Source organism: Corvus brachyrhynchos, unplaced genomic scaffold (assembly GCF_000691975.1).
Source record: "Corvus brachyrhynchos isolate BGI_N302 unplaced genomic scaffold, ASM69197v1 scaffold11, whole genome shotgun sequence".
Lineage (NCBI taxonomy): Eukaryota > Metazoa > Chordata > Aves > Passeriformes > Corvidae > Corvus > Corvus brachyrhynchos.
This window is the reverse complement of record NW_008236965.1, coordinates 6,278,138-6,294,945: the sequence shown is the minus strand read 5'-3', so window position 1 is coordinate 6,294,945 and position 16,808 is coordinate 6,278,138. Positions and strand designations below refer to the sequence as shown.

Sequence of the window (16,808 nt, the reverse complement as noted above, 5' to 3'; positions counted from 1 at the left end):
CGGCGCAGAGCGGCATGTGCGTGCCCGGGCTGAGCCCCGTCCAGCCCCGGCGCGGAGGCTGTGGGCCAGGGCAGCCATGCTCACAGCGACGTTCCCCGGTCGGGGTGTCCAGGTGTTTGCCAAGGCCTCGCTGCGGTGTCGTGCGGCTGGAGGGAGAGGCGAACCCCGGCACTGCAGCGGCTTGGGCTACGCTGCTCCTCCTCGCGTGCTAGCCTGAGAGTAAGGGGAGTTCCTCCGTCCCTTCCTTGGGTGTCAAGAAAGGGAAGTTCCCAGGGAACTGGAAAGGAGGTTATCGCTTGTCAGCGCCAGGCACCTGCTGAGGGATGCGATCCGTTTCAGGCAGGGACACGAGGTGAGAAGCAGCCGGGCTGGCCGGGTCAGAGGCGGAGGGCACAGGTGGGGACATTGGTCTGTGCGGGCAGGCGCTGCTGCCAGAACACGCACCGTGGTGTCACCTGGGCACGCAGAGGTGTGCAGGTGGTGAGGATGTGAGCAATCCTGAACAGGATTGGAGATGTGGGTGAAGTTCTGAGTTACGCTTGTGGAATCTTTAAAATTACACGCTCCAAAAGGGGAAGGTTTTGATCTCCCGTCAGCATTTGGTGTGGCACAAATAGCAAGAGCTGAAGATCGTCCCTCCCTATTTATCCATTATGAACTGGCTAGGAATAGGAAAAATAGAATGAAACTTGAAAGAAAAGAGCCTGATGTGAAAAGGCTTTTAGACATTAGAGGCATTTTAACCATAGTGAAAACGTGGTGCTGCCTGTAGGCAGCTCTTCAAAGCTGTCAGACAAGCAAGGAAGAGTCTGGCCAAGCTTCTGTAGCAGAAGAGCAGAGCTGAGCATTGTCTGTGGGGGCTGTGGAGTGTATTTTGTTAGCTGTGCATTGAGACTGCTGCCTGTGGAGAATATCAAAGGAGAAGAGAAAGGACTTGAAATTTCATGTCCTGTAAATAAAAGACTAGAATGTGCTGAAAGGTGTGCCAAAATTGTAGGGTAGGAGATCTCCAAGCTTTTCTCCCTGATCTTATCTAGTGACCAAGTTTTAGAAGCTGAGTGAGATTTCATGGAGTTGGTGATGATGTCAAATACTGCATAACTTAAATAGGATTAGACCCCATGTGCGGTGTCTTCGTGCTGCTGCCCACATGCAAGTCTTAACAGCACAGCCACAGATTTACAGATGTCCTTGTCACGTCAGATGCTGCCGTGGAGTTACTGTTTCATATAAGTGCCTGTTAATTGTGCAGTTTGTGGGATTTTTCTATTGCTGAAGGAAATTAAGTGCACATATGACAGTAAAAATTATTTGTTTGGCTGTTTTAACATAAGGAATGTTCTCTCATCTTCAGCCATCAAAAGTACAGAGCTATTCTAAAGAAGGAGAAGAGGAAAAAAAAGCGGCAGGCACTTGCCAAACTAAGGGACTCAGGTAACTGAATTTGGTACTGTCAGTGGAACTAGAAGTGATTGGGGGTTTTTTGTTTCTTTAAAAGATATCACTTTGTGTATCTTTGTTGGCTGTAGCATCATGTAGATGTTATGTAGATGCATTGAACTTCTCATGCGTTTTTTCTCAGAAGCTGCAGAAAAAGATGAATCTGTGTCAGAGGAGGAAGAGGAGGAAGTGGAAGAAGAGGAGGAAGAAGAGGAAGAAAAAAAACTTGAGGCAGAAAGGTGAGAAATCTAGAAAATGGCATATATGCAGTAAACACTCGTAATCAATTCCATTTTGGTACTTTGAAAAGTTTGAATATATTCCATGAAACACAATCTTTATTGAGTATGTCAGGCTACACCGTCCTTTTCTCTAAAGCCTGAATGATTCCTATGGAATTTTCTCCTTTAAAGAAGATTAGATAAGTTGCAGTTATTACTATAGTAACAAAGTTGAGTTGTATTTATGACAGTTGCATCAGTTATGGGTAGTCATTAAGTGGGTGGTCTAAGTGGTGTCTGGTTTCTTTGGTAGACAAAAACTACATGAGCAGTGGTTGCTGAGAGAAGAAAAGGCCCAAGAAGAGTTCAAGCTAAAGAAAGAAAAAGAAGAGGCCGCAAGAAAGCGTCAAGAAGAAGAAGAGGTATAAAGATATAAAAACTTAGAGTTGGGCTTGGCAACAAGGTAGACTTAGTATACTACCTTTTATTATTTTGTGATGGACTCACTTTTCTTGATGCTGTTGTGTTTGGAAGCATAGACTCTACTGTCTTTTGTATAGAAAAGCACAATGGAAAAGAAAAGAAAAGAACTCCTAAAATGGTTTTTGTCAGAGATTTAGTTGCTTCTGACTGGATGAAAACTTAATGGTCAAGGAGTTGTAATGCAACATGGTAGTTTTGACTTTGACTGATTGTAAAACCTTGTTCCTTAATTTTTTTTTTATTACAAAGAGGAAGATCAAAGAAGAATGGGAAGAGCAGCAAAGAAAAGAGAGAGAAGTGGCACAGCAGAAGCAACAGGAGAAGAAAGAGAGAGAGGTAATTCCTGGTGGTGGGAGGATATACATATTATATATCCTGTGACATGATCAGATGCAACAGTTATGCATGTTGAAGAGGGATTTTGTTATAATTAGCAAATGCATTAGTTAACCCATTCTGTCTAAGTTACTAAACTATTGTTCAGTGTTAAAGAGCATCCAGGGGGTCCAGATACCCTGAAGTAACTCTTGGTAATGCATCTGGTTGTTCACAGTATGTAATTGTTTACATCAGGTAAATATGAAGGCACTGTGCCAATGCAGGTTCTGATAAGTGCACTTTCTGCATCATGTGTTAAAGATAATCCTTCCTTAATGTCCCAGTTGAACACAGTCAGTGCTGAAGAAAATGCTCAAAGAGGATATGGAATATGGAAGTACATTGCTGCTGTTCCTTAACACAGTTCTTAATCAAAAGATGTGTTACAGCTCTTCTTTACCTGACTCATCCAACAGGACGTATCTTTTTTTCAGAGCTCCTTGAGTGGAATAAAAAATGATATTGAAGATATAAGTCATTGATAACATTTCTGTTAACAATACATTATTCTTAATATTCTAAGTTTTAGAAGTTCAGTGACCTGGATATAAGATGTCCTGTACAGTAATGCAGTGTGAGGACTGGTCTTATTGCCACTGAAGAGTGACTGCAGCTTTCTAGCATCTGGTCATTTTAGATTCTCCACAATCACAAAGTTTCCAGTCATTTCACTGGGAGGTGTGTTGTGGCTGTGTCTGGTAGCCATGGCAGGAGAAGAGCCATGAACAGACAGTTCTGTCTCTCTGCAGTTAATAGTTGGTTGTGCCACTGATTATGTAACAGATGAATAAGAGATGCCAAAGAACAGCAATTGTTGTATTTTCTGTCTTACTCCCTCAGGTACTGAGTGTCCGTTTCTCTTTTTGCAGAGTAGGGAGAGAAAATGATGCTCGTGTCCTTTATTTAGGGTTGAGATATAGTTTGAAGAGAGTTGAACCATGATAACAGCAAGATTTTATTCCTCCCCTCTGTCCACGTGTCTGGGTTTGCCAAGCCTTCAGTGGGATAACTTGTGTCCCTGAACTAGATGGACGCAGCTTTCTTTTTTGCTTGGTTGTTGGATTCTTTGCTTTTTGTTTTTCTGGGTTATTATTTACTGGGATAGTGAGTTGTTGGCTCATAGAGGGCACTGACAGGCACCCAGAGGGAAACTGATACCCAGCTAAGAGTGGAGTCACCCATTTTAGCAGCAGAAAGTTAATTGGTTTTGCCTGTGTCTTGAAACAGCAGTTTATTCAAATTGTAACAGTGATAAAAGAAAAAAACTAATTTTCCTCCCTAAAATGAAGAAATAGGTTTTCTGGTTTGATGGATGGTGGTGGTTTGAGGCTTTTTTGGAGAGGGTGAAGGAGTGGTTTTGGCTTTGGATTTTTGTTTGTGTGGTTTGGGGAGTTTGTTTGTTCTGTTTCATTTTTCTTTATTAGGGTGGATAATATCTGACATCCTTGGTGATCAGTACCAGATGCTGTCTGAGTCCTCATCTTGAATTACATTTTTAATTTTTATTTCCTCTTTTTAATTTAATTAATTCTCTTTCAAATTAAATCGGTCCTAGCATATTTTCTTGTATTGATTATGTTTAAATGTCTTTTTCCTAGGAATTTCATAGAACAATTTGTTAGAAGTAGTGTCCAGCCAGTTTTGGAGAGTGATACTGTTTTACTCAGCCCGCTTAGGAAGAGGAAGGGAAAGAATATCCTCATTGCTTTCCTGTATTTGAAGAGCTAGATGTGGTTAACTTATGATGTTTAAGTTTCTTAAGAGTTGCATCTCTTGTTTCAACAGAGGCTCACTAAGCATTGTGTTTTTCTGTGTGTTCCATAAAATGTGTAAGTTAAAACATTTAGTGCAACTAAACCATTATGGACTTAACTGTAACCAGGCTGTGTACTAGAGCAGGAGACAGATTTAAGCATCCATAGTTCAATGATAGTTTTAAAAAAGAAAATTAAACTTTGACATTGTCTATCATTTAGTTTGGAAAATAATCTACATGAGGGTCTTGTCTGATGTATCCTTTAACAGCTTTGTAGTACATGAATTGCTACAGAGCCAAAGTAAATCTCTTGTTTTTAAAGCAAACCCCATCACACTTTCATTATACATAATCACTGAGCATTGTAAATTAGGTTCTTAACTAAAGAAACCAGATGTTTTGCGTGTCCTCAGGGTTTTCACTAGTCCTGTGTTTGCACCATTTATAGGCAGCTGTGCAGAGGATGCTGGATCAAGCTGAAAGCCAGGTATGCTCAGAGACTTTTTGAAAAAAGAACTGAAAAGTAATTTAATTTCCATCCGGTGTTTGCCTTCTAGCATGTTGTCCATCTGCTCTCGAAAACCTAAGGGCCTGAATAAATTTAATATATAGTGGCTTGCATGAGCTGTAAACAATTATTTACTGGGTGGAACATAATTAAGCATATTTCTGGCTGGTTGGTGGCAGTGCAGTTGTGCATGCTGATGACTGTTCAGGAGGTCTGAGTCAAAATGAACCTGGAAATACTGCTGGGTGCTATTAAAAAACACTATGCATGATGGTTTATTTGTGAATTGTAATTCTAAATAAATCTGTCAGTCCTGGGTGGCCAGATAAACTTGTCTTTTTAAGCAGATGTCAGGCTGTAAATAAGAGGATTCAGTGGTAGAGGAGGGCACAGATCTTTAAGGAGAAGATAAAAAGGTGGGGGAGGGAGAAGCTTGACTGCTTGGATGTCTGGAAGAGCATGGATCTCAAGCTGGCAGTGTGTAGCAAAAAAACCTGCAGTTTTCATTTGAATCTTAGAGATTGCCTTAAAGAATAATATGGCTTTTATCCCTGTCATGTGGTTAAACTTGTGAAGATTCTTGCTCTGTTTAAACCACTGCATGAATCTGAAAAAATGTTTTAACTTAGTTATCCATTGTTTATTGACTGCCATAGCTACATTGGAGTTACATTTGGTTCCAAATCATGTTTAAACAGTTCTTTAGGGAATCTGTTTCATAAGATGGGTAGGAAAGTGCTCTGAACTGCTGCCTGCCCAGAGCTCAAGATGCATTAGCAGTCATGTCTGTGAAGGAATAGTCAGAAATGTGGTATGTTAGAGACTGCATTAGAGTATCAGTTCAGGGTTCAGTTACTGCTGATATAACAGGGCTCTTCTGGTGATAGAAAATTATGGCTGCAAGTCATGAACAGAACTGGTAGCTAGGTCAAATGCTGCTTGTGAATAAAAAGAGTTCTCAGTTGATTTAAAATGAGAACTTAGGCCAGTCAGCTTTACAGATTATTTGGTTAGAATGAAAATTCTCTTTTTTAAATATGTGTCTGGGTTGTAGTCATTCAAGGCTTGCAACTTGGTAAAGCCATTTTGAATTATAGAAATCTTAATGATCCAAGATGATCAGTGTGGACACTTTTACTTCCAGTTTTAACTATGAATTTAATTTTTTTAAATTCTGGCCTTTAGCAGGTTACTTTTATTTTAGCCTTTTCTATATGCAGTTATATACTTAACAGTGATAATGCTGAGCTTTGGGCTGTTGCAGAGAAAAATAAGTAAATAGTTGTAGCTTTCTCTCTGCCAGGTTATGGTGGTTTTGGCTGGGGTAGAGTTAATTTTTTTCATGGTGGCTAGTATGGGGCTTCGTTTTGGATTTACACTCAAAATAGGGTTGAGAATGTGGAGATGTTTTTGTTATGGCTGAGCAGGGCTTACACAGAGCCAAGGCCTTTTCTGCTTCTCATACTGCCACGCTGGTGAAGAGGCAGAGGGTGCATGGTAGGTTGGGAGGAGACACAGTCAGGACAGGTGACCCCAACTGACCAAAGGGATATTCCAGACCATTGATATCATGCTCAATACATAAAGGGGGGAGAAGAAGGAGGAAGGGGGGGGAACATTTGGAGTGATTGAGTTTGTCTTCCCAAGTCACCATTACACATGGTGGGGCCCTGCCGTCCTGGAGATGGCTGAACACCTGCCAGCCTGTGGGACACAGTGAATGAATTCCTGGGTTTGCTTTGCTTGTGGGCCTGGCTTTTGCTTTCCCTGTTAAATTGTCTTTATCCCAACCCACGAGTTTTCTTTTACCCTTCCATTGTCTCCCTGATCCCACTGGTGGGGCTGTGAACAAGTGGCTGCACAGGGCTTGGCTGCTGGCTGGGATTAAACCACAACACGGGTGTACAAGGCAGAAAAACAATGCTTTAATTAGGTTCAGCCTGCTTTGTAGAAACACAGTGCTCACAACTGCATGTGAATTTAGTTAGTTTTATTTCTTTACTTGTCTCTAACTTCTGTGTACTTTAATGTTTCTTCCACAGCTGGAGAATGGTGTGAGTTGGCACAACCCAGAGCCCCCAGAGAATCTGGGAACAGAGAAGGACAGAGCGAACTGCCCATTCTATATTAAAACAGGTTCCTGCCGATTTGGAGACAGGTAATCCATTGAATATATACCAGGATAGAAGTGTGTTAGGGAGATGAAAGGGAGGCAACTTAGTTAGGTCATAAGCAAACGGAGGAAAAATTGCCACATAAAATACTTCTGTGGATGTGGATGTGGATTGAGAGCAGAGCATTGCCTGGCTGGAATTGAGCTGTTTATTGTTATGGCATGTTATTGATGGTGCATTCTGGCTGCGTTCTGGTTACACTGGTCAGAATGAGTTTTCCTTAGCTTAAACACCTGCCAGAATGTATATGGTCTGTTATTAGTACAGGTTTGATATGTCATATGTTAGATTTTTTTTATTTTCTAATTTGCATCTGTTCAAATCCCAAATGGACTAAAGTAAATTAAGGTAAATCTGCACAGTTGGGAAAGTTGTCACGTAGCTTCCAGAGTTCTCACTATTTAAATGTGCAATACATTCATTCATGATTCTGGTACGCTGACAGGATGCCCTATCTCAGGAGGGAAGTGTAGTAAAAGGCAAGAACAGAGAAGCTCGTCAGGATGATGGGAGATGAGCAACACCCCTGTAGAAGTGGCTGACAAGTCCAGATTCTGCTTTCAAAGAGGGAGATGGAGGAGGGCTGTGGTAGATGAACAGCAAACTCAGGAGTAGGGTGGGAGTGATTATTTGCAGTTTAGTTAGGTGTCTCTGAATGTTTACCAGCTTTGAAAAAGAAAGGACTTTCTCATATGAAACAAATGGCAAACGTGTTGCCAGAGGACGTAGAGGAAGCCAGAAGTATAAATGAGTTTGTGGAGTACATGTTCATCGCCGACCAGAGACAATGATGACCCAAATGCAGCTTCTGGCTGGAAAATCCCTGATTTATTTTGTGCTAAGGAGAAACAACAGCTTAGCAGAGAAGTACTCTGATATTTATTACATGAATCTTCAGCAAAAACTTCTGAGGTTATTTTACTAACTTGTATCACTGAAACATGTGTGGTCCAGCTATTGTAGTTTTCTTTGTAGTTTTCTTTATCCTAGGAGTAATTTGTTCCAGTGTGATGTATACTGTGGATAATTATAATTCAACTATATGGAAGCTTCAAGTTAACATCTTTTTTTCTATTCTTAAATATGTGTTGAATTCCATAATAAAAATTTCACCAGCTATGTCACTGTAGACAGCATTCTTTTTCAAATGTCTAGGTCTTTGTAATCTTCACAGTGTTTTTGTTTCAGTGGTCTTTAATGGAGATAGCCTCCATGGCTTATTTATGGATTGCATAAAATTCAGTTTTGCTTTGAACTTTGCATTTGAACTATGAATAACCCTTGGAAAATAAATACTGAGAAACATACTCTGCCCTTCTTCTTTTAACCCCTGTTGATCTCAGCTACCTCTCTTTCATCTTCTTCCTTTTTCCTCACATACCTGTTTCCTTCATAATCTGGTCATTGTAATGTCTAGTGCTGTCTGTGAGTTGAAGGACTGGTACAGCTAGGGTAGGACTGGAAGGATGGGTTGGAAGGAGTTGTGCAAAACTAAGAGCCAGTGTTATCAACAAATAACTGCTGAATCTTGTCTAAGTTCACTATGTCTTGAAGAAGCTAAAACCGGCTGAGTTTGCTACTACCAATTTCCCCAGTAATTCAAAACCTAACGTTTTGCAGTAATGTTGGATTCTTGAGTCATTCATTTTCCTTGGGGTTCCTTTTGTTCTGTCATGTGAATGTATCGTTTTATGTACAGACAATATTGGTTGGGTTTGTGTTCTATTGAAATTGAACAGCAAAAGGAGGCAGCTTCTAAAATGTAAAAAAATAATAAGCATCAAATTAATTGTCTTCTGGTTTAGTTTTGGGTTTGGAGATTGGATTTTTTTTTGTTGTTTGCTTTTTGAAGTCTAAGGTGTCAACCAGAAGGTGAGAGTCCACTTCTGACTGACTGGGTGCAGAAAAGCTTCCTAGCTGGAGTCTAGGTTGTAGTTGCCCATTTTGAGACCTGACCTCCCTGCAGTTTGTCTGTGCTGTCCAGTGACATAAAGAGACTACTAGTCTGGATGTTCTTCTGATCATGTCATGACAAGGAGAAATGTGTTGGAGAGTGCATGACCCCATTGCTTGGGGACATATTGCATGGGAATCATAAAGCACAGTGAAATAAACATGGAGAACATCTGTGTTCTTACTGAATCTAAAGGTGTGTAGGGGAGAACTGTATTTCAGCATGTTGGTAAGGTAGCCTGAATATGATGCATGGTGAGGGAGACCTAATACTTTTATGGCTGCCAAGAAGATGCAGATCAAGATAAGACTGACTTAGAAGAACCTTTGTAATTGTTTCATGTGGTTTCTTGGTTTTTTTTGTTTTTGTTAGAAGTGGAAAAATACCAGTCTTGTACTCATCCAGGTGCAGGTCTAAATGTGCCGTTCTTCCCTCACTCCTGCTTTCCATCCCTATATGATGAAAACAACTTCAGTAAAAGTTGTTCAGTTTGCAAAAAGAAGAGCAGGGACTTGCTTTAAAATCTCTTTATAGAAAGACTCCTGACAATCTTTTAAGCCCTTCAGAAAATGGGGACACATTAACCCTAGTAGCCTAAAAGAAATTACTTCTGTGCTCATTGTGACACTGATATTGATAGCTTTTGTAGTTGTGGTTTCTTAAGCAAGAACGTGTTTGTTAATGGCATTAAGGAAGCATTAAGGTTATGTACAAACTCACTCCAAAAGATTTGGTTTAGTAATTGTAATATCTTGATCTTCCACTAATGGATTTTCTTTTATAGTAACTGTAAGTGAAAATGGCAAATGTTTGAAGCTTTCACAAGTGTTTTTTCTGCTGAAAGTGCCAATCTTTCCACTTCTCTTTCTTCACTACACCTGTCCAGGTGTTCTCGCAAGCATAACTACCCCACATCTAGCAAGACACTGCTCGTGCGAGGGATGTTCATCACTTTTGGCATGGAGCAGTGCCGGAGAGACGACTATGACACAGATGCCAGTCTCGAGTACAGTGATGAGGAGACCTACCAGCAGTTCTTGGAGTTCTATGAGGACGTGCTCCCTGAATTTCAGAATGTGGGGAAGGTGGTTCAGTTCAAGGTATGCATCCAAGTGTGGTTCATGAGCCTTAAGAGAAGTTCTGTCCAGCATGCCCCAGCCAAAGCCTGTGTACACTAGGGAACTATGCAGCATCCTTACAGCAAACTGCATCTCTCATGTCACCTGTAAACTTGTCACTACTCTTACAGAGCACCATCTTACTCTGGGTGAATCTTCTCTCCCATTCCCCTGAACTGTTATAAAAGCTTGTGCTTCTATATTGCAAGTTATTCACACTGCTCAACAGTCCACTTATTCCATTGTTCTTTCTTTTCTTACCCTGTGCTAAGCCCCAGAGGGTCCACTAAGACTGTTAGACAATATAAATACATCTGAGCTACTGTATTTGGGCCTAAGGAATGAAATAGTGGGGTATGAAATGTATTTGGAGTGTACACCCAAATAATGTCATTTTAGGACTGGCTGAATAAAATAAAATCAGATTACAATGAACTGAAAAGATAGCAGATATTTCAGTAGGATGAATTACAGAAAGGTAAGTTACATAAATCGTCTTGAGATTTGTCATCCATCGTTAGTTTGTGCATTTGGTTTGCTGAATGTTTTGTACTGATTTTTTTCCCATTTATATTATGATTTCTTATGGGGAAAAAGAGGGATCTGTAAATGGAGACCTCAGAGATGACAGATGTGTGTTGACAGTCCCATGTTGCCCCAAAATATGCAGCCTGGATGGTGCAATCTCCTTGTATCAGAATCTATTGCAGCATCCCTTTCTGTTTGCCATCGCTGTTTTCCTGAAGTCACCAGGAGGCACATAGTGCCTTTTCTCCTTTTGTGTTCATCTACTGACAACTGCCTCAGGACTGAGATAGCATTAGCATTTCAAGCAAGATGAAAAGTAGAAAGAGGGAGTTTTCAATAGTTGCATTATGAGCTTCATAGGTAAGAAACCTTCACTTGTTTGGAGGAGTGGAGTATCCCCTCCGTATTTTGACTCATGGGATATTAGCAGGCTGTCCTCTACTAGAACACAGGATGCAGATTTCCTATGGAGCATGGCTTGAAAAGCCTTATCAGCAAAGTCAGGTCCTTGGCTTTGTAGTGGCATTCTGTGCAGCCGTGCTAAGCTGCACCTGCTTGGGTCCCTGTGACTGTTAGTGTGGCATTTCGTGGCTTCTGAGACAATTGTGCAACAGCAAAGTGATTCTCATGGACATTTTAACTACATTAGAGACGCTACGGAATGACATGTTGGCTGCAGGGATCTTAACTGTGACTGAGCTGAGACTCTGTGACCGTTTAGAATCAGATTATACACACCTGTCTTTCAGCTGATTTCCTTTTCCAGTGTAGTCCAAGGTTTTGTTTTGGCTGTTTTTTCTGGGAAGCTGCTCCAGAATCTGGAAGATCCTGATAAAACACTACCCTAGAAGACTAGGGTTCTTCTCCTACCCAGAAATGGCTATGGCAAAATCATTCTCACTTGTTCTTGTCTTGACATTGTTTATCTCAAATAGTTTGACTCCTTACCCTGTAATACTTAACTGTACAACTGCTTGTTATTGTGGCTGAAGCCCTTTCCTGATCCAGCATACAAAGAGGTATTCCCTGAGGGTCAGCCAGGGTTCAGGGATGAAAGGAGCCACTAATCTAGTTTGCTGCGAATATTGGACAAGGCCTGCAGGCAACAGAGGCTGGAATTGCAGTTCTGCCCCGGAGAACTGGGTTCCACCTGCTTGGACCTGCCCATCTCAGAATCTTTTGTAACAAGCAGCAAGCTTTTTCAAAGGTAATTTTTATATTTTTGAGAGCTTTAGATATACTTTGAATGCTAAATCATTACAAAAAAAGGTTTTTCAGAACTGTACAGTGAAGGATGGTGTCTTCAGCTTTTCGAACCCAGTTCACGGGATGCTGTGAAGATACACTCCTCTAGAGTCGCTTACTGTAATGAATCCCTCATTTCCACTTGAGGATACTACTAACTGTTGTCAGAGCAGGATTTGGATGTTGCATAGTAGGGTTGGCCCAGACAAGTGCAAGACAATGGAGTACAAGCTGTCTTGTGGACTAAGTGAAGCCAAGGTCCCAGATTTAATCAAAGCATAGTGCTGGAAACAGTCAAACATAAGCCAGAAAGGCTTTTTTTCTGGGTTTTTTTTTTTGTTTTTTTGTTTTTTGGTTAACACTGTATTCAGAAGAAAATCATCTCTAAATTGATATGGATGAACTGTCATAAATGAGAATTGCCCATCTCAGAATGTGTGAGCTGCTGTACAGCATAAACCTTCCACTGCCCTAACTTCCTGTTTCCATCCCCTCAGGTCAGTTGCAACTATGAGCCTCACCTGCGAGGAAATGTGTACGTCCAGTACCAGTCGTAAGTACTCGCAGTCTTACCAAGCGTTAGAACTGAACTCCAGAGCTGAGTCATGAATGAGAAGTGTTTGTACTGTCCATCCACTTCATTCTCATAGTGTAATGGGAGCCCAAAATTGGTGTCTGAAATAACTGTGTGATGGTAATGCTGTCTGTTGTTTTTACTTTTTAAAGGGAGAAGGACTGTCAGGCAGCTCTGGCTCTGTTCAGTGGACGATGGTATGCAGGCAGACAGCTTCATTGTGAATTCTGTCCTGTGACGAGGTGGAAAACTGCCATATGTGGTGAGTCTTGGAAAAGAGAATATGTGTTATTGAAAGAGTACTCACTCATGGAAGTGAAAAAGAGGGATTAGTCTGTAGCTTTCAGATCTGCCTAATGTTGTATTCATTTCTGTTTGGAAGACAAAAGTGCTAACTTGCTTGTGTAGATCCAGGAAAGAAAGGGAGTACTACACCATGTCATGTAAGTGTCTGAATTGTTCTAGTGGATTTACCATGGTCTAGAAATGAAGGTTTGGATTATAACTTTAGAAATAATAATCTTAGGGTGAAACTACAGGAAGTGCTAATTTATCTGTTGAGAAGCAACAGCAGTTTCTGGACTATCAACGGTTCTTAGCAGTAACTATAATATTTGACTTACCTAGATTTACCTTCTTACATTAAGGTATGAAAAATGAAGTTTGTTCTAAACTAAAACCAAATCTTCATAGCTGTTAAAAAGCTAATTCCAAGAAAAGTACACAGTGAAAATTAATCTTGTGTGAATTAAATTGATAGGTGGTCAGATGCATGTTCTTCTGTTTGGAGAATCAAAAATTCCGATAATTAAGTTTCTTCCAGTAGGTACATAATGAAGAAAGAGATTTAACAGGTCTGGTTCATAAAAAAGCAAACCCTAATCTGTTGCAGGCTTATTTGAAAGGCAGAAGTGTCCGAGAGGGAAACACTGCAACTTTCTTCATGTATTCAAAAATCCAAACAATGAGTTTTGGGAGGCCAATAGAGACATACGTATTTCTCCTGAACGGACTCATCAGTTGTCTAAAAACTCTGAGAGGAGAAACAGATCGAGCCATCGTGACGACTATTACAGCCGGTCCAGGAGAAGGGGCAGCCCCAGCCCCGACCATTCCTACCGGAGAAACGGAGAGTCTGAGAGAAAAAAGAATCGCCGCAAAAACAAGAGGCGGCGCCGGTCGGGGAGGTCGAGAAGTCGAGAAAGGAGGAGGTCTCACAGCAGGGGCAGGAAGAGGAGAGGCCGCAGTCGCAGCAGGAGTCACAGTCGGACACGCAGCAGAAGCAGGAGTTCCTCTCGATCCAGGAGCAGGGGTAAAAAGAGATCAAGCAGCAGAGGAAAAAATAGTGAAACTCCCAAAACAAAGTGAGAATTATTTTCAGAAATCACTAATTGATAAAAATAGAGCTGACAAAGAAATCTTTCCAATAGGGCACCAGATATATTTGAATTTCAAATAAAGTGTTCTTGCACATTAAAATGTTTCTTCCTAATAAAGGAACATAGTTTACTGTGTGCGAAGCTTGAGAAAATTAAAAGTTTTACATCCTATAGAAGGTGTGAATGTCAAGTACTCTAGCTCCTCTGTCCCTCTGAACTGCTGCAACACCTGGATGCACACTGAGTACAAATAGAGAAGTGAAGCCTCTTTGGTATATGCTTATTTCTGTTATGTGTGTGTTAAGTGTTTACTGTCCCTGTAAGGAGTTAGTACAGATCAGCCAGTGTGCAGTAAATTCACACCCCAGCACACTGCAGATCCAGGTCTGTGTAGATGACTGCCATTTGTATTTTTCATCTGTTTATGGGAAATCTCTTTCTAGACAAAGAAAATCTAATCGTTTTATGAGTTGGAGAAAAGGGATCTCAAAGACATCACTGTTTGATGGTACAATACTTGGCCAGTAGGAGCTTTTTGGTCATGAGTGTTGGATTTTTCTCTGCCTTCACTGAGCTGCTGAGCTGATTGTAGGGATTGCAGTAGACTAAAACCAAGTAGCAAGTACACAGAGAAACAATCAGTTTATTCAGTACCTTAATCCCCAAATAAGAGTGGAGACCACGGAACTGTAATCCTCGAGTGAGGTTAGAAATACTTTGCATACCTCTTGGTTGCACACCATTTGTAGGTGAAAACAACCTGCCTAACCTGTGCTGGAGGGGTGGAAAGTGTCCATGTGGGAACCAAAGATGTGATTGTGAAGGCTCAATCAAGATGGCTGCAGAGTGGCTGAAGAAACTGAAGGGTTTATACATGAAAGAATACTTTTATGTTTTTGGGAGAGGAGGACTTGACTTAGAGCCTTTTAAAGTTTATTTTACGAACAGTTTAAGGCACTTTACTGCCTTGCTTTCCTACAGCCAAGGTGAAGAGTAGGGTACACAAAAATGAAATTACTGGGACAAAACCCTTTTGAAATGACAGCTATATTAGCAAAGTACCTGCAGTTAGATAAATCCTTACCAGTATTTTTTCACTTTTATTTAAAAGATTTGTGCTGCTAGATGTACTGTATTTCACATGGCTTATCTTCAGGTTTTTAACTTGGGCACCTCAGTGTCCTCAGACACTTGGAGAGAGTTTGTGGCACTGAAGGTGCAAGTGCCCTAATGGTCTGTAGAGATAACTCCCTTTAGCCTCTCCAAAGAACTGGGCTCCTGCCTTTAGAGAATCAATCAGACCCCATGTTAGAAGCCTAAAGCAGGCATGAAGTGCTCCCAAATAGGAATTCATTACAACTCCCAACACTGTAACATAAACTCCCTTAGAAAATCTGGGTATCTGACTTTTACCAGTAGCATTCCTCACAGCAAGAATGTTTTTCCCCAGGATAGTTAAGATTGAGTGAACATTGCTTCTGGATATTATATATATATATTTTTGCTTTTCTAAATGCATACTGCACCTAGCATGCTGATTATACATTTTTCCTTCTTTCTTCATGTGTAACTTGTCCAATATGGAGTAATCCAACAAAAGTGATGTTCAGTTCAAACCCGACTTTCACTATATATTGTCATAACTGTAGGCAGAGCTGTAGCTTAGTTAATTTGATTAAATGTTTTAGTTATTAACAGATGTAGGAGTTGCAATTTAATAGCGTAACTTTTGAAATAATAACTTTTTTGAAAGGCATATTTCAAAGGATAGACAGCACTAAGTTTTTAATTCCATTTGAGAAATTTGTGACCGCCAGTTTCTTACAATGTACCTTTTCTCACTACACCTTAGCAACCAATTTTCCCTAAGGTTTCTTATTTTTTTCATAGATGCTCAGTTATCTCGCTGGGTCACTGGCACAGCATGTAGCAAACTGTGGCTCAGTTCGCCACCAGCAGGCTGGTAACATCTTCCATTCCCTGGGGCTGCCCTGCTTCCCACAGCTGTGGTGTGAGAGCTGACTTGTGCCCGTGCAGGTGCTGTGCATCCCGCGTCACAGGGCCGGACGGCACGGAGCATTATCCCAGCAAAATCAGCTGTCACGAAAAGTGCTGGAGGAGGTGGTGGGAACCTGTGACCAGTCAGGTGAAATAAGCAAACCAGGCCTCCGTGGGATTACAAACTAAGTGCCCAGTAACACCAATGTGAGAATGGGTAATTAGGCTCCTTGTCCCCACAGTTTTGTAACAGGATCTGGGAAGCCGAGTGGCTGTATTAAAAAAACAAACAAAAAAAAAAAATCAAAAAACCAAACTTGCTCAGAAATGCATGTAAAAATTAAAATATACTTTATTTCTGCTACTACAATGGCTGAAGCTTCAGCTTGTTTTTCTTGAGGTCTGGACCCAAACGTGCTGGCTGTATCTGTGCAGTGTAGGACCGGTAGCTGTGATTGCCCTTCACTTTCACACACTGTTTATTACACAGAATTTGAGTGCTGTAGATCTGACATTTAGCTTGCATTTGTTAGCATGAAACCTGGGATTCTACCAGTTTCCTAACTTCGGAGTTTGTATTTTTCAGTATTCTCTGCTTCATAACCTTAAGTAGTGTTATATGCATGGTTTTGTGTTTCCTTATTATTATCTGAGTGAGCTATTTTATTCTGGAGAGACAAACAGCCTAGAAGTTTTTTAATGTAAAGATTAATTATTTTCTTTCTCAAAGGGAAGAAGCCCCAGAAGAACACAGAAAGCATTTAAATTTGTAAGGAATAGCCTGTTCCTATTGCGTGTTATTCCACATAGTCACAGAAAAGGACCTTGTAAAGTGAATTAATAGGGGCCAAGTTTTGTTTTGACTTAAATGACTACTTAAAAGCAGCAGCTTTCAAAATACTTTTTTTCAGTTGTGAATTCTGCAGGGATCACAAAGGTGCTTTGGAGTAATTCTGGCATTTACACAGAGGTTCAGGGTGGCAGTGCCAGAGCCTGCCAGATGCCCCATTTCAGTCACGGTGGGGAGAAGGTGCTGCTCCTGCCCTTCAGTG

General features: G+C 40.9%; 1 protein-coding gene across 1 annotated transcript; it reads left to right on the top strand.

Moving 5' to 3' along the window:
- Positions 1 to 6: 6 nt before the first annotated feature.
- Positions 7 to 16,487, top strand: ZRSR2 (zinc finger CCCH-type, RNA binding motif and serine/arginine rich 2). The gene is given in 12 exon segments (XM_017728479.1): positions 7 to 352; positions 1,355 to 1,434; positions 1,583 to 1,679; positions 1,975 to 2,089; positions 2,092 to 2,208; positions 2,394 to 2,480; positions 4,727 to 4,765; positions 6,829 to 6,944; positions 9,801 to 10,014; positions 12,303 to 12,358; positions 12,532 to 12,641; positions 13,272 to 16,487. Coding segments are annotated over 12 exon segments (1,536 nt in total). The 5' UTR covers positions 7 to 323; the 3' UTR covers positions 13,748 to 16,487.
- Positions 16,488 to 16,808: the final 321 nt, after the last annotated feature.